Consider the following 23,718-nt stretch of genomic DNA (forward strand, 5'->3'; position numbering starts at 1 on the left):
GACAAGGGCAGGGAGGGATGGGACCTGTGGGAATAGGGGAATGGATTAATACTGGAAGAGGGGCGATTTAGGTGAGCTATTAGGAGGAAATTCTTCCCTGTGAGGGTGGGGAGACCCTGGCCCAGGTTGCCCAGGGAAGCTGTGGCTGCTCCATCCCTGGCAGTGTTGAAGGGCAGGTTGGATGGGGCTTGGAGCAACCTGGGCTGCTGGGAGGTGTCCCTGCCCATGCAGGGGTGGGACTGGATGAGATTTAAAGGTGAGCATCCCACCCAAACCATCCCATGACTCCCCACAGGCCTTCAGCCAGAGCAGTTCCCGGCCGCTTGGTGGGACAGTCTGGACCGCAGCTGAAGGACTTGAGGACAGATCAGAGGAGTTTTTGAAATGTTAACTTCTCAGGAGATTCTCACTGCAGCCCACCCTGATGCCCCCCTGGGGCAGCTCCCAGGCAGGAGAGCAGGTTACCTTGAAGACCCAGGAGCCAGTCTCTGGGCGGTACTCCTTGAAGCGCGCGCCCTGCCGGCGCGACACGGCCTCCAGCCGCCCCTCGTAGTTCATCTCGGCCAGGCGCTCGGGGCTCTTGATCAGGCAGCGAGATGTTTTATCCGTAGGCCAGACTCCATCCAAGGTCACCTCAGCTCTCCTGGTGGGGGCAGATGCAGGTGTGAGACCCCAGGGGTTTTGAGGTAAACGAAAAGCACCCACGGGCACCGGGCGCTGAGCGTCTGCGCTCAAAGCGGCTCATAAACCAGATTTCTGGCTCAGAAAGTGGCATTTCCCCAGAGATCAGTGCTGGGTCCAGGCCTGTCCAGCATCTTCACCAGTGACCTGGATAAGGGGACAGTGTCCCCTAAGCAGGTTTACTGATGATCCTGAACTGGGAGGATTTGCCCAGGGAGGTGGTGGAGTCACCATCCCTGAAGTATTGAAAAGAAATGTAGATACAGTGCTTAGGGACAGGACTGAAGCACTGAATGGGTAAATCAGGCTATGGCAGGGGGATTTAGGTGATGGTTGGACTTGATGATCTTCAAGGTCCCTTCCAACCAGGATGATCCTATGATTCTAGGACTGGTTGATCCAACAGGAGGCTGTGCAGCCATTCTGGGAGACCTGGACAGGCCAGAGAGCTGGGCAAAGAGGAACTTCCATAGGTTCAACAAGAGTTAGTGCAGAGTCCTGCACATGGGGAGGAGTAAGACCAGGCACCAGGACTGGTTAGGAGATGACCTGCTAGTCAGCAGCTCCATGGAGAAGGACCTTGGAGTCCTGGTGGACGAACCATGGGGCAGTAATGTGCCCTGGTGGCCAAGAAAGCAAATGCCATCCTGGGGTGCATTAAAAAGAGTGTGTCCAGCAGGTCAAGGTGGTTCTCCTCCCCTTCTACTCTGCCCTAGTGAGGCCACATCTGGAGTGTTGTGTCCAGTTCTGGGCTCCCCAGTTCCAGAGGGACAGGGATAGACTAGAGAGTCCAATGGAGGCTACGAGGATGATGGAGGAACTGGAACACCTGCCTTATGAGGAAAGGCTGAGAGACCTGGGGCTGTTTAATCTGGAGAAGAAAAAGTCGAGAGGGGACCTTCCTAATGTTTTTAAATATCTGAGGGGTGGGTGTTAAGAAGAGGGGCCAGTCTCTTTTCAGTGGTGCCTGTGATATGACAAGGAGCAGTGAACACACACTGGAACACAGGAAGTTCCATCTCAACATGAGGAAAAACTTCACTGTGAGGGTGGCAGAGCCCTGGGACAGGCTGCCCAGAAAGGCTGTGGGGTCTCCTTCTCTGGAGACTTTCAAGACCCATCTGGACTCATTCCTGTGTGACCTGCCCTAAGGGATCCTGCTCTTGCAGGGGCTTGGATCTCCAGAGGTTCCTTCCAACCCCCACCATTTGATGACTCCATGGCCCAGGAGCCGTGCAGTGCTGCAGTCTTTGACTGCACACCTCTCATCTCCATCTCCTGGCAGCTGCCTGCAGCCACAGCAGATTGTCACTGTTACAAAAACCATCCCCAGGAGCCACTGCCCCTCCCAGCAGTTACCAATTACCTGTTCAACCCTTCACCAACAGGGGGTTTTCTTTCATCGTCAGGATACACAATCACTTCTTTCCTCCGGATGTGCACAATGTCATCCAGATTTAAGTTGGTGAGATTCACTTCTCCTTCAAAGTAAATCGATCCATAACCTGCAGAACAAACCAAAACATCCCAGTTTGTCCATGAAAAATGACCTGCCAGAGAAGCCACGTTCCTGCTCTGCTCCCCACCTGACCCTCCAGGATGTACAAGTGACTCCTCCCCCGTGTGAAAACATTGAGGGTGTTTTATCAGTTTCTTTTACAGCCAATTCCTTTGCTTTGTTGCCACAGCTTCTGTTACCACTTGCCTGTTCATCTTGCCCACACAAGCACTACATGTACCCTCAGCCTCTCAGCACAGTTACAAACTGTTTTACAAACAGCACACCCCACACAATTAATTTCTTTGGTCAATAAAGGCAGTAAGAGCAGTTTGGGCTGAAGGCTCCTCACTCCAGCTCAGGCAGCACAGGAGGGAAGCAAGGATGACCAGTGGTGTATCCATGCTCCAGCAAGCTTGGGTTCTACAATCTTTGCATTTAAGCACAGCAAGTGTCTATAAGAGCTACTTTTGTTCTTTTAATGTCCAAACTTCTCAGGTCACCCCACAACCAGGGTTGTTAAGAGTTGCCAGTCTGAACAATTACAGGTCTTTGATACAAGTTGCTCCCAACCCAAGGGCACTGCTCATAATCCTACTGAGGGCAGGAAGCTCTCATTCAGGATGGCTTTCTCTCACAGTCCCCCCCATGCTCTGCCCTTGTGAGGCCACATCTGGAGAACTGGGACTAGTTCTGGGCTCCCCAGGTGATGAAGGACAAGAAACTACTGGAGAGAGTCCAGGGCAGGGCCACCAAGATGCTGAGGGGATGGAGCATCTGCCTGTGAGGAAAGGCTGAGGGAGCTGGGACTATTCAGCTGGAGAGGAGGAGACTGAGGGGGGTCTAATTAATGTCTATAAATATCTCCACAAGGTGTCAAGAGGGTGGGACTAGTCTCTTCTCAGGGCTGCCCAGTGACAAGGGGCCATGGGCACAAGCTGGAGCACAGGAGGGTCAAGCTGAAGATGAGGAGGAGCTTGTTGCCTGTGAGGGTGGCAGAGCCCTGGGCCAGGCTGCCCAGAGAGGCTGTGGAGGCTCCTTCTCTGGAGACATCCCAACCCCTCTGGAGGTTTTCCTGGGGGATCTGCTGGAGGTGACCCTGCTCCAGCAGGGGATTGGTCCCCTCCAAACCCCACCACTCTGACATTCATGCCTTTAAAATCATCAGTGCAGCTCCAGGCAGCTGGCCAGGCTGCCCGTGCCCACCTTTGCGGCCGATGGTGAAGTCTGTCACGATGCACTCGCTCCTGTCGCTGGTCAGTCTGGCCAGCTCCTCCATGGAGGGGATGGTGTAATAACCAGCTCTTGTCAGAACAATTCCTGCAACAGAAAAAACACTGAGAACTGGGCTGACAGCTGCTCCCAACATCGCCATTTCAAGAGGTCAGCTCCATTTCCTTTGCAAGCCTGGACAACAGAAGGTCCCAAAAGGAGCTGAGAACGGAGGCAATACAAGGTGGCAGAGCAACCAAACCTCCTCATCTCCACAGCCCTCACAGAAAGTCTGGGACCACGGCCACACCAGGCTCTTCCAGCCCAGCAACCTGTCAGCAGAGACATGTGGGCAAAGAGGAAAATGCAAACACATCCAGCAGCACTTGAGAGAGAGACCCTCCCAGCTTGAGGCCTTGAGAGCTCAGGCCCCTGCTGACCATTTAGCAGCCTCCAATGCTTTGTCATCTAGTCAGTTGCTGAGTCAGCTTGAAAATCCACACAACCTTTTTGCATCTACAACTTCTTGCCCCTGGGGCTTCTGAAGACCTTTTTTTAACGTGTCACCTGCTGGTTTCACTAGATGCCACATACTGCCTGAAAGGATCAACACATCTTCTCATCCCCTCCAGATCATTCATGAGTTTAAAAAGACCAAACAAAAAACCTAACCAGAAACCCACCCCTCTTCACCAGCTACAAAGTCTCAGCTAAGGGAAAGTTACTCAAAATCTCTCCCAATATTTCCACACTTTCAGTTTTCTAGTATGAATCCAATAGTGTATAATTGCTTTTTCTCACTGTTTTACCAAACCATTGAGCTTTTTTTCTGGTCATTTAAAGTACTTCCAGAATAAAAGGAAAATATGTATTTTAAGATCTTATTTTTTTTATCTGTAGGAAGTTGTTTTGAAATGAACTTGGGAAACCCAGAGGCATGAGGCTCTCTTCAACAAACAGTAAAGCTTTGAGAACTGGAAAATCTAAATCTGCTTCCAGGATGTAACTAAGAGGGTTGCAGTGACTTCACTAATGCAAAGCCCAGGCCATTTTAGCAAGAAAATAGTCTTCCCTTTCCAAGTGTTTTCCCTCCTTTTTGCTTGCAAACCGAGATAAAAAATGCCTCCTTCCAGTTGACACCCCAATATGACTGCAGGTCAGGGGACAATGTCACACTTAAAATACTTGACTTGCTATTTCATGTTCCCATGACAAAGCAGTGACACGATTCTGTACAGAGGTCATGGTTGGACTCGGCGAACTTAAAAGGTATTTTCCAATCTAAATTATTAGCTTTTCAACAGAGAGGGCAGTGACATGACAAGGGATGATGGGTTTAGACTGAAAGAGAGGAGATTTAGGTCAGACATCCAGAAGAAATTCTTCCCCATGAGGGTGGGGAGAGCCTGGCCCAGGTTGCCCAGGGAAGCTGTGGCTGCCCCATCCCTGGCAGTGTTGAAGGGCAGGTTGGATGGGGCTTGGAGCAGCCTGGGCTGCTGGGAGGTGTCCCTGCCCATGGCAGGGGGGTTGGAACCTGATGGTCTTTAAGGTCCCTTCCAACCCAAACCATCCTGTGAGCCTATTCTATAATACAAAATTGGGTCATAAAACTTAATTGCTTGTTGACTCAGCAGAAGAATTTTCTGCACTAGAGAAAAGCAAGATCTGTGTTCTGAAGAGGAGGAAAAAAGAGGAAAAGCTGAGGGTGTAAAACAGCAAATGCAGCAAGAAATGGTGCCAGGAACAGTCTGGTGGGAGGTGTCCCTGCCCATGCAGGGCTAGGAACTGGATTATCTTTAAGGTCCCTCCCAACCCAAACCAGCCTGGAATTTGATGATGACTCCACGTGAACGACACATCTACAGCAGCCTCACCTGCAGGATGCAGATGATGGACAGTTTCAGGCTCCTCCTCACGCTCATCCTGAAGGGAATCATCATGGAAGGAGGCGTCCTCACTGCTGCCCTCCAGCCCGTTGCGCAAGGCCACGCGCATGTTGAGGGCCACGATGGTGTCGTCCACGCTGTTCTGGTGCTTCTGCCCCGGGTTCTCCGGGGTCTGTGGGATGGGCTTGGCAATGGGGTTAGTGTAAAACCTGGTCACCTCGTGAGGATCCTCCTCCTCCTCTCGCTCACCGTCTTGCCTGTGGTTTTCATCAGGAGGCACTGACAAAAAGAACCTGGAGAAACGAAGGATGAATTGTTCAACTCTAAGGGACGGTGTCAACAGGAACATTCTGGTGCCTTTCCACAGAACAAGCAAACACCACCAGATGAACTGCAGAACCAGCAGGCTAAGGGAAGCCATTATGCCCTTCACTCTGCCCTTGTCAGACCATTTCTGCCGTTCTGCAGCTCATCTGGGGCTCCCACTACAAGAAGGAGCGGTAGGACCAGTAGAGGGGTACCCAGGTAGCCAGGGGACCAAAGCACATGGCCTGTGAGGAGAACTGGAGGGAAATGGGCTGCTCAAGGCTGGAGAAAAGCCTTGCAAGGCAGGGTGTGGTGGCAGCCTTCCAACACCAAAGACAACATTCAGCTCTCCACTGATAGGGCAGAAGGATGAGCAACAATCATCCAATTAAAACAGGGGAATCAATGAGGACAGTCAAGTGTTGGAACAGGGACCCAGAGGGGCTGCAGAATCTCTGTCCATGGAGGTTTGAGACCCAGCTGGACAAAGACCAGAACAACCAGGTCTGAATTCAGTGTTGAGGCTGCTTGAGGAACAGAGACCTCCCAAGGCCACTTCCAACTGAACAACCCAGTGATTTGGGAGGCAGGCTGGTACAGACTTGTGCCCCCAAAATAATCCTGCTCTTCTAAAACAGTTTAAGTCCTGCAGAAGCCATGAGCAGAGCAAGCTTGAGCAGGTTGTTGTGACAGATCCTCCAAAACTACCTACACAGCTAACAAGTGACCTGCCCATGTCAGGACTCAGGTGATCAGAAACAAGGTTCCCCACTCCCAGTATCAGTTCTTACATCTGGTCACTTCCAATAAAAACCCAAATGTTGAGCTGGTCAAGAATTTTTCCAGCCTCTGATTTAAAGGAGTTGATCTGAAATACAGGCACAGATTTTGAGGGGTACATAGCCAGGGTTTTGAGAGGAAAAAGAGGGCCTTGGAGATTCCCTGGTTTGATTTGTAGAAAACACATTGAGACATTCAGATCAGAGCAGCTTCCTTCTGATCCCCATGTGACTGAGGAGGACTAAGCAGAGGCAGAGGTTCTTCTCACCTCAGGGTCAGGTTTATCACCACCCTTTAAGAACCAGTCTTGTTTCTCACCATGGGGAATGAAGACAGATCCACAAAGTCATTCCCCTTGGAACCCCTGATCTGGGGAGGGAGCAAACTGGTGTGTGAGCACAGGAAGGACACACAGCCAGTTCAAGAGGAAATGAGTCTCCCATTGCTTCCGTGAGTCAACCTGCTTCCAAGGAACAGCTGAGGCAACCCCCCTGCAAATGCCTGCTGTTCTACTGGCAATAATTCTGGGGCCAGGCACCACCAGGCTGCACTGCTGCTGAGAGGGAACACCTGCTCTGAGCCCCAACTCACCGATCCCCGTTCTCGGGATACTCGGATGGAGAAGCCAGGTCTTCGTTTTCACGATTGACCAGGGAGAACAAGTTGGTGCTGTTGAGGTTCTTCAAAACCAACTTTTTGATGCTCTTCCTAAAAATTATTAAAAAAACACAAACACAAAACACCAGAGACTTGGGATATATCCACTGCTTAAATACGTATCTCATGCTTAATCCTATGATTCTAATTTCTATTCTTCTAATTCTATGAATCTAATTTCAAGATTCTAGGGATCCCTGTGTTTCTGGGACCAGGAACTAGATGCATAAGACCTGTGCTCACACTCAGAATACAAAATGTCTTCTCTAAGACCACTTCAGTGGCCAAGATATTAAAACTCCTTTTGCAATTCCATTCAAGGCTTTGCTTTATAAGTAACTTCCAGGGAAGTGGTGGAGCCACCATCCCTAGAAGCGTTAAAAAACACATGCAGAGGTGGCACTTCAGGACATGGTTTAGTTGGTGTGGTCAGGTTGGGTTGACACTTGGACTTGATGACCTTAGAGGCCTTTTCCAACCTCAATGACTCTGTGATTCCCCAAGTGCAGACAGCACAAGTCATTGCAAGCTCCAAAGCCCCAGCTCAGTAACCACAGCACCATCAGTTTTACCAAACTGAGCCTTCCCAGCAGGAGCACAGAGCCCTGCACAGGAAGCCTGGCCTGTGGATGCAGGTTCTTCTTGACTACAGGGCCATTGTAGGAGCAAATCCATGGCCAGGCTGCAGTTCACTGCAAGCTGGAGGTCACTCAATACCTATGTTAATTACACTACAAGAAGCCCAAGATTCCCTTTGTTCTGAACTTTTTTCAGTAAAACAGAGTAACTCCAGACTCTGCTGGAGAGGGAACAGAAGGTTTGGGCTAAATGAAGGACAAACCAAACTCACAGAAGTTACAAAAATCATAGAATTACAGAATGGTGTGAGTAGGAAGGGTCCTTAAAGACCATGTAATTCCAAACCCCCTGCACGGGCAGGGACACCTCCCAGCAGCCCAGGCTGCTCCAAGCCCCATCCAACCTGCCCTTCAACACTGCCAGGGATGGGGCAGCCACAGCTTCCCTGGGCAACCTGGGCCAGGCTCTCCCCACCCTCACAGCCCAGAATTTCTCCCTCACATCTCAGCTCCAGCTCCCTCTGCCAGCTGGAAACCCTTCCCCCTGCTCCCAGCCCTCCCTGCCCTTGTCCCAAGCCCCTCCCCAGCTTTCCTGGAGCCCCTTCAGGCACTGGAAGGTGCTCTCAGCTCCCCCCAGAGCCTTCTCTTCTCAAGGCTGAACAAAATGTTTTTTAAAAGCCTGAGCTTAGAGGGACTTGCAATGACTGATGCATCTTTCCCCAAAGTTGTTTTTGACTGGTTAAATAATGTGGTTTAAAACCCCATCTGCCCTCATACTGGATGCATTAGGCAACCTAATGACACTTCTGCTCCAGGAGCAGGAAGTGTTACATCACATAAGCTTTCCTTGTAATAATTCCTAATAACTTTACAGGAACTTGCTGCAATCATGGAATGACCCAATTTTACAGTTTATTTGGCCATAACAATTTCACCTGAACGCAGACTGGTTTGGGTGCGAAGGGGCCTTAAAGCTCATCCAGTTCTAATCCCCCTGCATGGGCAGGGACACCTCCCAGCAGCCCAGGTTGCTCCAAGCCCCATCCAACCTGCCCTTCAACACTGCCAGGGATGGGGCAGCCACAGCTTCCCTGGGCAACCTGGGCCAGGCTCTCCCCACCCTCACAGCCCAGAATTTCTCCCTCACATCTCAGCTCCAGCTCCCTCTGCCAGCTGGAAACCCTTCCCCCTGCTCCCAGCCCTCCCTGCCCTTGTCCCAAGCCCCTCCCCAGCTTCCCCACAGACTCCTTTTCATCTCTTCTACAGAAGACATTTCTATTCAAATTCTGCACAAAACCTGTTACTGCTGTTCCTATTTGAACTAGGTCCCAACACAGTCCTGGAATTTGGGACACTTTACAGGAGTTCACTGAATCTGATCAGAAGGCTCTTGCACCCCCTCCTCCCTCCCCCATGATTCCCAACCCAAACACTAACTTTGGCATGAATGCCCCGTTGGAGAGGGAGGGCTCATCATCATCAAGGCCATCAAAGAGGTGAGACTTGGCAGAGCCAGCAGACTGCAGAGCCTTGGGGCGCACTCTGGTGGCCGGACGCGGGGTCAGTTTGTAGTGGGTGGGTGTTGTTAAGGCCTTCTGAGCTGCTGGGTTGGTTGGTTTCAGCCTCTGCAACAGAAAGACACAGAATTGCAGTTTTCACACCATTTCCTCTAAGGATTTGGATCCACTTAAGGATCTTGAGCAAAGAAGTAGAGGGGGGAGCAATCAAGAAAAGCAAAGACACGAAGCTGGATGAGAGCAGGTCATGGAAAGGATGCCAAAGACCAGGAGTTTCCAGTCCCTCATGGAAAGGACATTAGGAAGCTCTGGCAAGAGCCAACCTGCCCTGGGGAGGAGTAACCTCTAGCCACTGGAATCTGCCCAGGGGCAGCAGCTGCTTAAAAATCACAGAGTCATAGAATGGTTTGGGTTGGAAGGGACCTTAAATCCCATCCAGTCCCACCCCTGCATGGGCAGGGACACCTCCCAGCAGCCCAGGCTGCTCCAAGCCCCATCCAACCTGCCCTTCAACACTGCCAGGGATGGGGCAGCCACAGCTTCTCTGGGCAACCTGGGCCAGGCTCTCCCCACCCTCACAGGATGGAATGTCTTCCTGATGTCCAACCTAAATCTCCCTCTTCCAGCTTTAAACCTTTACCCCTCATCCCATCACTACACACCCTTGTCAAGTCCCTTCCCAGCTTTCCTGTAGGCTCCTGAACACTTTAAACCTCCCTCAGCACTTAAAGAGTCTGAAAATGATCTGGTTTTGTCTTTTAAAACAAACCAGCAGGGTGTGGTTTGCCAGAGGCTGTCACAAGAGCTGTGGTAAGCAAAGCTGAAGCTAAGCCCTGGACCCCCTCAAGTGCAGACAATCACCTCTTTATTCTCCACTGGCAGCAGGGAGCAGAACAAGAGCTCCAAAGCCAAGGCTCTGCTGTACTCAGAAGCAGTAAATTAAACCCCAGCACCAGCATGAGTACTCAGATGGCAACTCATTTTGCTGCCCTCCGGGTACTGAAGTGCAGTGAGCACAAAACCAAGTCACTTCCCATCCTACCCAGCAGGTGGGCTTCACATTCTCCTGCACTTACCTCTTCTTTCTTCTTTGGGTCTGACATGGGGTTTCTGAAGAGTGGGGAATCTCCAAAGGGGGAGTAAGTCAAGCTATTGAGGTGCTGCTGCAGAACAGCCTGCTGGGCAGCTGAGGCATTTGGGTCTGTCAGTGCTAGAAGAAGAACATTTTCCAGTTAACAGCTTTACTGTTAGCACCAAGGAAGGCAGAAAACCAATCTAATCACAGGAGCTCAAGTTCCTACACAAACTTCAGCATTCCTCCCCCCTGCTCTTCAAGCCCCACTTCTGCAGCAGCCTGAAGGAAGGAATCCCATTCTGCCCCTTCACGAGAATGTGCAGCCACAGTCAGGAGGTTTTAAGCTGTGAAAAGCTGAGGGCATGGAGAGCTACACCCCAGGGGAATCAGCCTGGATCACCAAACCTTCAACTAACACATTTGACCTCTGAAACACCTTTTAAGGAAATCAAACAATTGAAATCTGTGACACAAACATTTGATACTCTTGCTCCAGCAATTAAACTTACCAGCCTGGAGTCCTCTCTACAACAAAAGCCTCTTAGTTTTGTCCCTCCATCTTCTAGCTCTAATTTTAATTCCTATTAAAATACCCCAAGTGTTCACACTATGAAGTGTTTGGAGCAACCTAAAGCAGCTTAGCTCTAATTCCAAGAAAACCAGATTGAATCTGTGAGTTTCCAATAAAGGAACAAAATCCCTTTGGAGAAACAGCAGCTGATGGTCAGGCAATGTCTGCAGGTACAGTTTGAGACAAGTGGGTCTTCCCAGATCAACAGCTGGTTTAAATGGGCAGATGTTAACCAGGGAGACCTGTCCCTATGCTGCCCACAGAAGTGAATCCCAGACTGACTTTGGTGGGAAGGGATCTTAAAGCCCACCCAGTCCCACCCCTGCATGGGCAGGGACACCTCCCAGCAGCCCAGGCTGCTCCAAGCCCCATCCAACCTGCCCTTCAACACTGCCAGGGATGGGGCAGCCACAGCTTCCCTGGGCAACCTGGGCCAGGCTCTCCCCACCCTCACAGCACAGAATTTCTCCCTCCCATCTCAGCTCCAGCTCCCTCTGCCAGCTGGAAACCCTTCCCCCTGCTCCCAGCCCTCCCTGCCCTTGTCCCAAGCCCCTCCCCAGCTTTCCTGGAGCCCCTTCAGGCACTGGAAGGTGCTCTCAGGTCTCCCTGGAATACTTGGATCATCTGCAGAGCTACATCAAGAGAAGTCCAAGCACAAGAATTACAGAAGTATGGTGGAAGCAGGACAGAAATGTGTAAAACCTGACTGCACCACAGAGTTGGGAGAGCATTTCAGCATGATGAGAACACAGCTCCACTCAGCCACATTCTGCCTATCACAACTAGCATACCCTTTGAGGGGTGTTCCCAGGCTCCCAGAGCAGCCAGGCTGGAGGCACCTCTCAAGTCCCTCTCCTACCTGGACTGAAGAAGCCAACACTACGCTTCCCTTATGTTTTATTTGTAAGCACCTGCTGCCCCAAATTCACTCATGAGAAACACATTGCTCATCTTGAAGACAGAGCTCTAAAATAGCTGCAATTATTCCTAATGTTAAGGTAGCTCCAAATTACTTTAAAAAGATATATAATTAGCAACAAAACCCCTTGATTAACACAGTCTCCACTGCTACCCAGAACAGAGGTGGCCTCAAAGTGATGTCCAAAGACATTTTTCCCTCCAAAGCATTTGGGTGGGATGTGCTCCTACATCCAGGCATGTCTGAAACAAGGGGGGAAGCAGAGCTGAGGGGGGTCAGGGCCCACTCACCCACAGCAGGCTGAGGGGCTCCAAAGCCCAGAGTAGCTGTTGATGTGTTGAACCCTGCTGCTCCAAAGGGTCCCGTTCCGAGCGTTGCTCCAAGCTTAGGTTGGGTGTTTCCAAACAAAGATGTCTGTCCTGCCCCAAGAGCTGTGCCAGGAGAGATGACTGTCATTTACCACAAGGCTGTGACAAACTTACAAGCCAATTTACCCCACCACGAAGAATCAACTCTTTGTTAGAACTGCAAGAAACATTCTGGATGGCCACAGACACCCCAGGCTCAGGCCATCAGGCCAGAGGCTTGGAACACAGAGGATGCCACCACTTCTCTGCCTGCCACTTCTAAGAGGTTATTTAGCACCCTGTTAGCTAGCTGGCCTTGGTTCTGATTTGAGACTGAGCTTCAAGCTAAAGCATGCAAAGCCTCTACTATGTTGGTTAGCAGGTAACACCAAGGCTAAGTTACCAGTGAAGTGTCAGGACCGTGCTTATGCTGACATGAAATGAGCTGGTGAACTGTTTACCTGTCCCAAATCCTGTTCCAAGCCCAGTTCCCAGAGTCCCAGTAGCAGGTTTATTTCCAAACAAACTATTTCCAGCAGTGTTGGCACCAAAACCTTCAAGAAGAGAAGCAGTAGCTTGTTAATCTAACACAGTTAGAGAGGAAATAAAAACCTTAGATTTAAACAAATCGGCACTCCTGGCTCAGAGACAGCCCTGCCACAGCTAAGGCCAAACTTCAGAGTTTCCCACAATGGAAGTTGAACTGGCAAGTAGCAGAAAGGGACCTCACTGGTAAAAACATGTTTGGGTGAAGAACAGGCTACTGAAAACATGAGTACAGAAAAACATGGTTTTGCCTCCTCAAGCTTTTCAATTTGTTACAGGCTTCCAAGCTTTCCTGAAGGCCAGAGCTGACATGATGTTGTATCTGGCAACAGAATTAACTGTGTCACATTTCTGCAACTGCCTGGAAGGAGCAAGTTCCACTTTATTACTGTTTATACCACACACCTGCTTCTCTGATTCTTCCCAACAAAGTAGGTAACAGCTCAGAGGTAGGAGCACCCAGGTCACAGGCATGTCTCTAACTTTAACCAGGTACAATCCAAACATAACAGCAGACAGGTTAGTTGTTCAACTGAAGATTGTGAAATGATCCTGTGGTTGGTTAGTGTGAAAGGACAGATTTAAACCAGAAAGCTGCAGTCATGGACCAACACCAGAAAGAACCAAGCTCCTTTATCCCTACAAACCCTACCACTGCAAGGAGCAAACTGAACACACCTGCTAGTCAGGGTTGTTCACCACCAGCACACTAACCACTGTGACTGTGAAGATCTTGGACAGCAGCAGAACAGGGGACTTGGAAGCAACTTTCCCCACAAACATGGGGAGCAGTTTGCTGAGGGTTGGTCACCACCAGGAAGCTGTGCTGGCTGAGGAGCTGCCTAGGCAGCCCAGGAGCTCAGCACTGTCCTCCCTGCCTGTTCTGGCAGGTGAGTGTATTTTAGACTTTATTGCTGATATTACAATTAAAAATTAAAGGGGCAGGTGCCAGGATCTCAACCCAGTCCCACTCAATTTCAGGGAATACAATTTTGTTGCTCTTAGAGTCAAGAAAAAGGAACCAAACAAGCTTTCAGCAGCAGTTCTGTGCCAGGGACTGTCACTGCCTCCCACTGTCACCACAGGTCTCTCCTGCTCAGCCACACACCCGTTCAACACCTGCTCTCCAACGTGAGTCACAGGCCAACACTGACACAAGACAGCCCTTCAGGGCTTTGATCCTTCACACCATGCCAGACAACAGCAGCTACACATTCAACTGGAACAGACTCCTCCATTTTTTTAATTTTCCCTCCAGTTCAAGCTCCCCTGTCCCTGCCATCAAGCTCCAGGTAATGCTGCTTTTCCCCCATTTCTGGTTCATCCTCCTTCTTAGCACTCCTCTGCCACCACAGCACATTTACAGCCTCCTAGCAAACCTCTGCTGTACAAATTCTTTGCTTTCAAGAGTTTCAGTTCCAGGTTCCACCTTTTCTTAAGCCCTCATTGGAAGAGTGGTAGTTTCACCTAACTACCCTTGAGTCAGGAAGCACCAGAGAGGAAAGGACAAACCAGCAGCCAAGATGTCTCCCTACAACACCACCCACCAGAAGCACAGCTCACCTGAGGACCTGAACACCCAGAACTATTTACCCTGTGCTACCCAGCAGCCAGGTGTGTGGTATTTGTAGTAAAGTTCTAAGTGACTGAAACCCCATTCTATTTTCATAGGGACCAAAACTGGAAGGATCTGTATTGGTTCCTAAAGTCAGGGGGGTTTGTTACCAAAGAGGCCGCCGCCAGTGGTTGTGCCAAAGGAGGGAGCACTGGTTGTAGTGGTTCCAAATCCAGCTGGTTTGTTACCAAACAGAGTCTGAAAGGAGAAAAAACAACAAACATCAATTTGGAAACTTGACAGAGATCTGAAAAGAACTGCATTAGTGCCGCACTGGGGGCAAGAAAGCAGAGCTAAGGCCAAGCAGGACTCAGGCCACATGAGCCAGGCTGCCAGTAGCTGTGTTATTCACAAGCCACATGCACCAGGACATGCCAAGCACCTCCTGTAAACTGGTGTTTACTCTCAACTAAGGCCAAAATGACTAAGGATCAAGATCATTTTTGATTGTCATCATCCCAATTTCAATGCCTGTATTTTCAGAACTAAGTTGAAGCATCCCAAGCCATATATGAGCAGTGAGATGTTCAGTCTCTCTTGCTGCCTTTACATAGAATCATGGGATGGTTTGGGTTGGAAGAGACCTTAAAGCCCATCCAGTCCCACCCCTGCATGGGCAGGGACACCTCCCAGCAGCCCAGGCTGCTCCAAGCCCCATCCAACCTGCCCTTCAACACTGCCAGGGATGGGGCAGCCACAGCTTCCCTGGGCAACCTGGGCCAGGCTCTCCCCACCCTCACAGCACAGAATTTCTCCCTCCCATCTCAGCTCCAGCTCCCTCTGCCAGCTGGAAACCCTTCCCCCTGCTCCCAGCCCTCCCTGCCCTTGTCCCAAGTCCCTCCCCAGCTTTCCTGGAGCCCCTTCAGGCCCTGGAAGGTGCTCTCAGGTCTCCCTGGAGCCTTCTCTTCTCCAGGCTGAACACCCCCAACCTCCTCAGCCTGCCAAGCCTTTTATTAGGACATTACTTGATGAAAAACAGTTATTTCTGCAACACTAGTTCTATCACACCTGTTTATATGACATCCTTCAGTCTAGGCAAGACCACACTGGTTTTGCACCTTAACTCTTATGACATCACTATTCTCTTGGAGGTCAACATGCAGGGACAGGACTTTCAGCTGGTTTTATTTGACTTTATTTTAATATTTTTCTTCTTCATAAAGGCACAGACATACCGAACCACCAACACCAAATCCTGTGTTAGTTTGTCCAAACAGACCAGTTCCAGTTCCAAATCCAGTACCAGCATTTGTATTGGCAGCTGTTCCAAACAGGCCTCCAGGCTGTGAGGGCTGGGTTACCCCAAAGAGACCCTACAAACAGGAATGAGGTTAGGATAATGCTGGGAGGCTTCCCAGAGCCTAGCACTGATGGGCACAGAAATAACACTCATAGCTGGTTAATAAAATTATGCTACTTTAACCCTTCTGCTGGGGGAAGGTTGTGGGTGAAAAACATTTCAGAAGCTTTAGTCATTATCCAAGAAATTAGTTACAAAAAGGGAGTTTAAAAAAACCCCCAAACATTATTCTCCAAGCTTGACAGGATATTGGAATTTCCTCCTCACTTGGAGTGAGGGAGATGAAAAGGAAGTGTTTCAGAGTGTTTCCTAAGAGAAGTCACAACATATTCAGAAAGAACATAGTATATTTGGAGCCAAAGTCCCCAGCTGTGCAACAGGTCACAGCTCCATGGCTTCCTTCAGTCACCAGGGCCTGTGAGCACTGCTCGTTAGTCACCAGAGGTACAGAACTGGTCATTAATTCCCACAGAATGTTAATAGCAGAGTTATATTATTGGTGTGAACATGATTGGAAGCACCTAAGAGAGAGAGCAGGCTGCTTGAAGAAGGGAATGGGAAAAGCCACTTGTGAAAAGCTGTGTTGCTGTCCAGTTATCAGGAATCAAAAACGGAGTTGGCAAGAAGCTACTGGCTCAGAGCAGTGCCCAGAGCTTCACACCCCACCTTCATGGAGCTGTTCTGCAGCTTGAGGACGGCCTGGATCACTGAATCACAGGCTCCCCTGTCCAGCACCTCCACCTCAACTCAGAGAATGAGGGGTTCCCACACTTTATCTTACCATGGTGCTCGTGTTGGGCTGCCCCAAAGTGCTGGTGTTGACGAAGGAGAAGCCGGTGTTCTGCGTCGTCGTGGCTTGGCCGAAGGGTTTGTTGAACAAACTGGTGGTTTGGGACTGCTGGCCAAAGAGACCCCCCGTCGTGCCAGTTCCAAAGCCAGTCGTGCCTACAGCAAATACATACACTGGTTATAACTCCTTGAGTGTTTATCCACACCCACTACATACGTGTCCACACTCAGCATGTTCAAGAGGGGAAAAAGATCCTCCAGCTCCATGGAACAGCAAAGGGAATGACCCTTGCGTCCAGATGGGTCACACTGGGTATCTCCTCAGGTTCTCCTTCCCTAAAGCCCATGTGAGCACAACACCAAACTACCACCAGCAAGTTTACCCCACAGACAGATCTGAGCGAAAAGGTGCCAGCTGTGACAAGGGCAACTTGTTCTCCTCTGTACTATGAGCACCTGCAGACTGGACAGTGCCCCACAGAGAAGTTCTGCTCTCCAACCCACACAACCACAACTGCAGACACTCTCACCTCACCTTCAAACACCTTCCCCCTTTTTTCTCCCAAAGGAAAGTGCTGTTCACATGTGGTAAAAATGGTGCAGGCAGAGACAGGAGCTTCTGCTCCTTCTCACCACTGCTGGTGCTATCTCTGCAGAACAAGGTGCTTTCTCCAGAACTGACTGCACAAGAACTACATGAAGGTGCTGGGCTGGGCAGTGCTAAGATGCTCCCAGAATCCCAGGCTGGTTTGGGTGGGAAGGGACCTTAAAGCCCACCCAGTGCCACCCCTGCATGGGCAGGGCCACCTCCCAGCAGCCCAGGCTGCTCCAAGCCCCATCCAACCTGCCCTTCAACACTGCCAGGGATGGGGCAGCCACAGCTTCCCTGGGCAACCTGGGCCAGGCTCTCCCCACCCTCACAGCACAGAATTTCTCCCTCACATCTCATCTCCATCTCTCCTCTGCCAGTTTAGAACCATCAGTCCTTGTCCTGCTAAAAAGTCTGTCCCTATCTTCCTCATAGGCCCCCTTTAAGTACTGAAAGGCCACAAAAGGTCTCCCTGGAGCCTTCTCCACTGAGCACCCCCAGCTCTCTCAGCCTGTCCCCACAGCAGAGCTGCTCCCTCAACCAGACCTTGCCAGGGGCAGAGGAATCTGGCCACCTTTGTGCTGCTCAGCTCAACCCACACATTCAAGGCCCAAGATCCAGCCCAGCAGGGCCTGCCACGAAGAACAGACACAGCCCTAACCCAGGGCAGTCCAGCCTCTCTTACAGCTGATCATCACCTCTGCTTCTGCAGCCTGCAGGACTGATCTGCTGTTCACAGTCTAATTCCACAAACACAAATAACTCCTTTAGGTTTGCAGCAGAAGCTAATTAAAACATTATTTGTTTTCGAACTTTTCAAAACTCTTTGTTTCACACTGAGTTCAAAAAGTTACCAGGAGCTGGTGAGCACAACGGCCCTGCAGCCACCAGGGACACAAACACTTGTGTAAAGTAGTGGCTTCATGCCTGGCTTTTGCTTTTTGACCAAAATGGACACGGAGAAACCAGGACAGACCAACGTGTAACAGGTCAGACCTAAGCCCTGATATGCTGTGGAGAAGAGCTCCTGGCAAAGCCCAGTGAGGAGTCTCTAAATTATCTTCTTCATTTCCAGGGAATTTCTGTTTGCTCATTACAAGTAGAATCTTGACCCCACCATGAACCATCTGATGCCACCACCCTTCTGATGGTTACCCAGGGCCTGGGGGTTTTACTTCCAGTTGTTTTACTGGCCCATGGGAACTGCCCAGGTGCTCTCGTGAGCTGTCCTGCAGTGGAGCTTGGGGGTGCAGAGGAACTCTGCAACCCTGAAGGGAAAGTCAGAGATTTCTGTGGCAAAGAACCTGATCACTGAACACTGATAATACAACCAATGAAATTCTGAGCTCATCTTTTTAACGACAGAATTTTCAACAGCTCAACAGAACATCTGGGCACAGCAAGAAGGGGGGACAGGCAGTACTTACTGGTTCCAAAAGCAGTTTTATTCTGCCCATATGAAAAGCCCGTGTTAGTTGTAGAAGAGCCAAACAGTCCTGTGGCTGTACTCGATGTAGCAGTGGAAGATCCAAACAATCCTGCAGCTGCTCCTGCCCCTACAGGGTTTGAGGGCCCTTTCCTGTTTGCCTGGTAGTCTTCTAAACGGAGTTCCTAAAAAAGGAAAATCCAGGTCTCTTCACAGGTTCTCTAGACACAGGTCAGAACAGTGGCACCAGTGTGTTCATACAGTGTTCCAGCCAGCTCCAGGATGGAGGTAACAAGAAATGCCCTAACACCTACATGTTATTAAAATAGGGACACCAAAACCAGGACCTGAACTGAGCTGTACCTCTGCAGCTCATGTCTGGGCTTCAATTTGACTTCTCAGAGCTTTTTTGAGCAGACCTGTTTTGAAGTATCAAAGAGGTCAACCTGAATTAAAGGCTTCAGGGTTAAATATCTGGGAACACAAGGTTCTATTAAACATCTGAGTTTTGTCCAAGCTTCTGCTGTTCTCTCAGCAGTTCAGGGCTGCCCTCAACTGCACCTCACCCCCCTATGCATGGGAGATGGAATTTCAGCTCTTCAGAATTCCAGTGGTAAACATTTAAAAACAAATGCATGAACAGGGTGAGACATTAAGTGCTTTACTTTGTGATACCTCTTGATGCAGATACTCAAGGCTGTACTCACACTCATCAGCACAGAAGATACTTATTACAGTAAAAAAAAAAAGTTGTACTAAACCAAGGCTAAGGCACAGCCAAGAAGAGAAGCAAGTCTGAGCACTCATGGACTGACCTCCAGGGATTTGCTCTCATACTCTTTCATAGCGGTGATACATTGGTGCTTGGTGTTGATGCTGGTGCTAACTCCAGACTTGACCATAGTATCTGTACCAGTTGGTGGCTGCAAGAGAAGAGGTTCAGGTATCAGATGTGAAATGCAGCTGGACTTCATTCATACAGTTTGTGCTCACTCTGCAGATGCTGTTCACACCAGAACCGAGCCCAGGGCAGCAGCAGTGTGCCACTCACTTGTGCACCTGAGGCCTCACCCAGTGCTGAGCAACACTCAGCAGCAAGCAGGGGTGGAGTTTACCCCAGGAACACCCAGGACAAGGCAGTGCCTCTCATTTTTCAGCTGGCCTCTAAAAGCAGTTTGCCTAAACCTGTGATACAGATCACTTGGCTATGCAGGGGCTTCATTCTCCCTCGTTCATTTCCTGGCAGTAGGAAGGCCCAGCACTCGACCTGCCACAGCCCAGCCCAGCTCTGCCTACATCCCAGAGTAACAAAGCCTCAGCCTAGAAACAAAGAGGGCTGAGATTCGCAGGAACAAGGATTTGGGAAGAGGAAAGCCTCTTCCCAGCAAGCACCAGTTACCCCATTTCCACGCCGGCCCTTTCCCAGCCACCTGCCATCTCCAACTGCCACAGCCCCTCAGCCGTTTGCAGCCCCTTCTTAAAGGGGACTCACCCCAGGCCCCCAGGGGACCCACCTGCCCTGCACATTCCCAAGCCACCCTGGCTCCTGGGAGAACTGTGATTCTTTTGACCCATTCCAAGATGTTTTTAACCCTTATTGCTGTTAGCATTTCATGTTGATCCCCCCAAATCCTGTGGCCCTTCCTGCCTCCCTGAGGAGCCTCCACGTTATGAGCTGCTTCCCCCCTGCAGCTGTGAGCAGCTCCCAACAGGACGTTGCTCCACAGGGTTTTAGGAGTTTGGCAAATTCAGAATTAAAACCAAAATAAATCTAATTCTTTGGACTTAATCATACATCCTATTTCCACTGCGACACTTCCACTGAAGGGGATGTTTGCAAATCATCTCAGAACACTGCACACTTTGCATGTGAACTCCCCACTTTCTTCAGCTGAGACCAAGACACTACATGACAGGAGGAACAGCAAAATGTAACATTTCCTACAGTAAACAAGCTTGGTTAGGAGGGAAAAGCAGAACTCACATTAAACTTGATGGTTGTGCCAGTTGGAGCAGCAGTAAAACTAGTTGGGCCAAAAAGAGAGCCAGAAGTACTCCCAAAAGGATTGGAAGTGGTGTTAGTAGTTCCAAAGAGACCTCCACTGCTGGTACTGGTGCCAAAGTCTTTAAAGAAAAAGAGAAAAAGATCCGTAGAAAAACAAACCTGAATTTTAAAGCTTACTCACAAATATTTGCATTTGAAGTACAAAATAGTTTGTAAATGGAAAGAACTGCTAGAATAAGTTTTTCAGCAGGGCTGGAATCCAATCTCCTGCTGTAGAGGGAGTGTCCAGCTCATCACCCCAGGGAACACCAGCACAGCCACGGGAACCAGTTCCACCCCTGACAGTGGTGAGGAAATTAAGAGTATAATGAAGGGAAGCAGGGAGGCCTCTTCTCTCCCCTCAGAAGGGCCTGCAAGCAGTTGCTTCTGCTTCAGGGAACCACAGCAGAGTTTAAGAGGCATTTCAAGCATTTCAGTGCCAGAAGCAAAACCAACTAAAACTGCTGTGTGACAGGCAGGGGGAAAAGCTACAATCAAGCAGCACCAGAAGATACTGAAGAACAGAAAATGCCAGGGAACCTCCTTGTGCATGTTATTTTATAGCTCCTGGCTAGAATCACAGCTGTCCTGGGCTGCATCACAAGAAGTGGGGCCAGCAGGGCCAGGGAGGGGATTCTGCCCCTCTGCTCTGCTGAGACCCCCCTGCAGGGCTGGGAACAGCTCTGGGGTCCCCAGCACAGGAAGGACACGGAGCTGTTGGAGAGAGGCCAGAGGAGGCCCCGGAGATGCTGGGAGGGCTGGAGCAGCTCTGCTCTGGAGCCAGGCTGGGAGAGTTGGGGTGTTCAGCCTGGAGAAGAGAAGGCTCCAGGGAGACCTGAGAGCACCTTCCAGGGCCTGAAGGGGCTGCAGGAAAGCTGGGGAGGGACTTTTCACCAGAGAGGGCAGTGACAGGAAAAGGGGTGATGGTTTTAAAGAGAAAGAGGGGAGATTTAGGTCAGACATCAGGAAGAAATTCTTCCCCATGAGGGTAGGAAGGCACTGGAACAGGCTGCTCAGGGAGGTTGTGGCTGCCCCTTCCCTGGAGGTGTTGAAGGGCAGGTGGGATGGGGCTTGTGCAGCCTGGGCTGGTGGGAGGTGCCCCTGCTCATAGCTGTGAGGTTGGAACCTGATGATCTTTAAGGTCCCTTCTAACCTTCACCATCCTATGATTCTATCCATGATTCTATGGGTTCTGCAGCCCACCAGCCTCCCTGGCTGCTGCCAGACACCAATAATGTCATGACATCCTTCAGGAGGGTAAACCCACCCAAACCCCCCCCCAAGCCCCTGTGCCACACAGCCTCGTGCTCTGCCAAGCCACTGAGCAGTGTCCAGCAGGGGGACAGCAGTTTTACTCACTTCCAAACCCAGCTGGCTTGTTCTGTGCAAAGGCATTATTCTGGGATGAGAAGAGGCCCCCACCCGTGCTGGTGGTTCCAAACAGGCTGTTTGATGTCCCAGTTGATGTTCCAAACCCAAAGCCAGTGCTTGTGGAGGAGGTGGCTGGCTGGTTAAACGTGGTCGAGCCAAACAATCCTCCTAAGACAGAAAGAGATGATTAATCTTTGCAGTCATCACGGGCCTGGGGTTTTGTGTTTGTTTGTTGGGTTTTTTTTGTTGTTGGTTTGGGTGTGTTTCTTTATGGGGGGGTGGTGTTTGGTTTTTAGCCTTGCTTTTGTTACTGGTTTCTTGATGTTGGTTGGGTTTTTTGTGGTTTGTTTTTTTTTTTTCCTTTCCCCCTGCTCTCCAGTAACATCCTCCTCCCAGGAGTGTGTCCTGCACTACAACCACAACTAGAGCAGGGCAGGTTCTGACTGGGGATTCAGAAAGAAGCTCTTTACACTGAGGGTGGTGGGTCACTGCAACAGGCTGCCCAGAGAGGTGGTGGAGACCCCATCTCTGGAGACATTCAAGGTCAGGCTTGATGGGGCTCTGAGCAACCTGGTCTAGTTAGAAAGGTCTGCACTGCAGGGGGGCTGGACTAGGTGAGGTCCCTTCCAACCCCCCCATTCTAACCCAGCAGTACCTGGTTTGGTCTGGGTGCCCCCAAAGAGGCCTCCAGTGTTATTGTTGGACCCAAAGGCTGATGTTCCAAAGGCTCCTCCACTCGTGGTACCAAAGCCAGCATCTGAAAATCAGCATCATGGTTGAGATGAAACCATGTTCTGAGCACATGCACCACAAACCAAAATGCTGTCACCAGCTTTGAGCCTTCCAGAAGTGCCAAGACCCTCCTCCCTCTGCAAGGCCACTCTGTGCAGCACCTTGAGGTTGCTCTTCTTACCCCTCAGTTTAGGAGCAACATAAACTGTTTTGGTTCCTTCCTAACAATCAGGCCCCACGCATTAACTCAGCCTCCTTTAATGGCTGGAATCTCACTCACTGTGCCAGTTACAACCTGTATCTCCAGAAGACACTCCTCACATTACATACTTTTTCTTTTCAAGTCTTCCCAACGACTTGACAGACAGAATCTCTCCCCCCACCCTGGCAGGGCAGTCTTTATCCAAGCATTCCAGTTTCCACTCCTTTTAGACAAGGGAGTTTCAAGGACTGTAAGTGGGATCTTGGTATCTAGCCAAATTAAAAGCTTGGGTTAGTGGAGAAGCTGAGGGGTCATGACCCTGATTTCCTGCAAAGTGAGTGAGCTGGACAGCTGAGCAGCACCTCAATTCCACCCTCCCAGCTCCATCCACACCAAGAATTCCCATCTCTGCCTGATCCTCAACCTGCACCTCCAGGAAAAAACACCTCAGGTACCAAACAGTCAGTCAGGATGGATTACTTACTTTGCCCAAAAGTGGAAGTTGTCCCAAAGCCAGTGCTGCCTCCAAATGGAGTCCCAAAGGATTTGTTAAACATTTTTAGGATGTATCAGGTTTTTCCCCAAACCTGGAAAGAAGAATTCAGCTCTTAATTAAAGCTTATCTTGAAAACTCTCTCCTCCCCCCCACCAGTTGCTGGAAGCCACCTGACCTCAGCACCTCCACCACAAAAGGCAAGGCAGCACCTTGAAGCCACACTAGGCAAGGTCAGGCCCTGAAAGGGACAATAACATCAACACTCCAGTGACATCCCAGGGAAGCTGCTTCCCAGCTCAGTTATGTCTGGATTTTTATGTCTGAGTTTATTGAACAGGCTGAAAAAAAATCCCAATAAACAAAACTGCTCCCCTGAAGCACCTGTGCTCAGCACCCCCCTCCAGAACACCTAAAGCCACCAGCACTTCTGTTCCTGCCACCTTTGATACCCAAAGGTATCAAAGGCCACCTCAAGGCCAGACAGACCCCCAAGATCTGCACTGTGCTCCAGCTGTTCCTGTGACAGTCCCAGGATTTTCCATCACTTCTTTCCTGTTCAACCCCCCTTTGCCACCTACTTC

At 50.2% G+C, this 23,718-nt stretch overlaps 1 protein-coding gene across 2 annotated transcripts in view; it reads right to left on the bottom strand.

Moving 5' to 3' along the window:
* NUP98 (nucleoporin 98 and 96 precursor) overlaps positions 1-23,718 on the bottom strand; it is a 49,954-nt gene that overhangs the window by 23,014 nt on the left and 3,222 nt on the right. For both annotated transcript variants that reach the window (XM_051608646.1, XM_051608645.1), the window contains exons 2-19: positions 23,126-23,228; positions 22,363-22,464; positions 21,696-21,875; positions 20,277-20,416; positions 19,108-19,215; positions 18,294-18,477; positions 16,270-16,433; positions 15,364-15,501; positions 14,299-14,386; positions 12,489-12,581; positions 11,971-12,111; positions 10,192-10,325; positions 9,036-9,223; positions 6,955-7,071; positions 5,266-5,570; positions 3,386-3,499; positions 2,048-2,186; positions 466-643 (exon numbers count right to left, since the gene is read on the bottom strand). In XM_051608646.1, the coding sequence (XP_051464606.1) occupies positions 466-643; positions 2,048-2,186; positions 3,386-3,499; positions 5,266-5,570; positions 6,955-7,071; positions 9,036-9,223; positions 10,192-10,325; positions 11,971-12,111; positions 12,489-12,581; positions 14,299-14,386; positions 15,364-15,501; positions 16,270-16,433; positions 18,294-18,477; positions 19,108-19,215; positions 20,277-20,416; positions 21,696-21,875; positions 22,363-22,464; positions 23,126-23,198 (2,586 nt within the window). In that variant the 5' untranslated portion in view covers positions 23,199-23,228. The remainder of the gene's footprint in view (positions 1-465; positions 644-2,047; positions 2,187-3,385; positions 3,500-5,265; positions 5,571-6,954; positions 7,072-9,035; positions 9,224-10,191; positions 10,326-11,970; positions 12,112-12,488; positions 12,582-14,298; positions 14,387-15,363; positions 15,502-16,269; positions 16,434-18,293; positions 18,478-19,107; positions 19,216-20,276; positions 20,417-21,695; positions 21,876-22,362; positions 22,465-23,125; positions 23,229-23,718) is intronic.

Source organism: Apus apus, chromosome 1, assembly GCF_020740795.1.
Source record: "Apus apus isolate bApuApu2 chromosome 1, bApuApu2.pri.cur, whole genome shotgun sequence".
Taxonomy (NCBI): Eukaryota; Metazoa; Chordata; class Aves; order Apodiformes; family Apodidae; genus Apus; species Apus apus.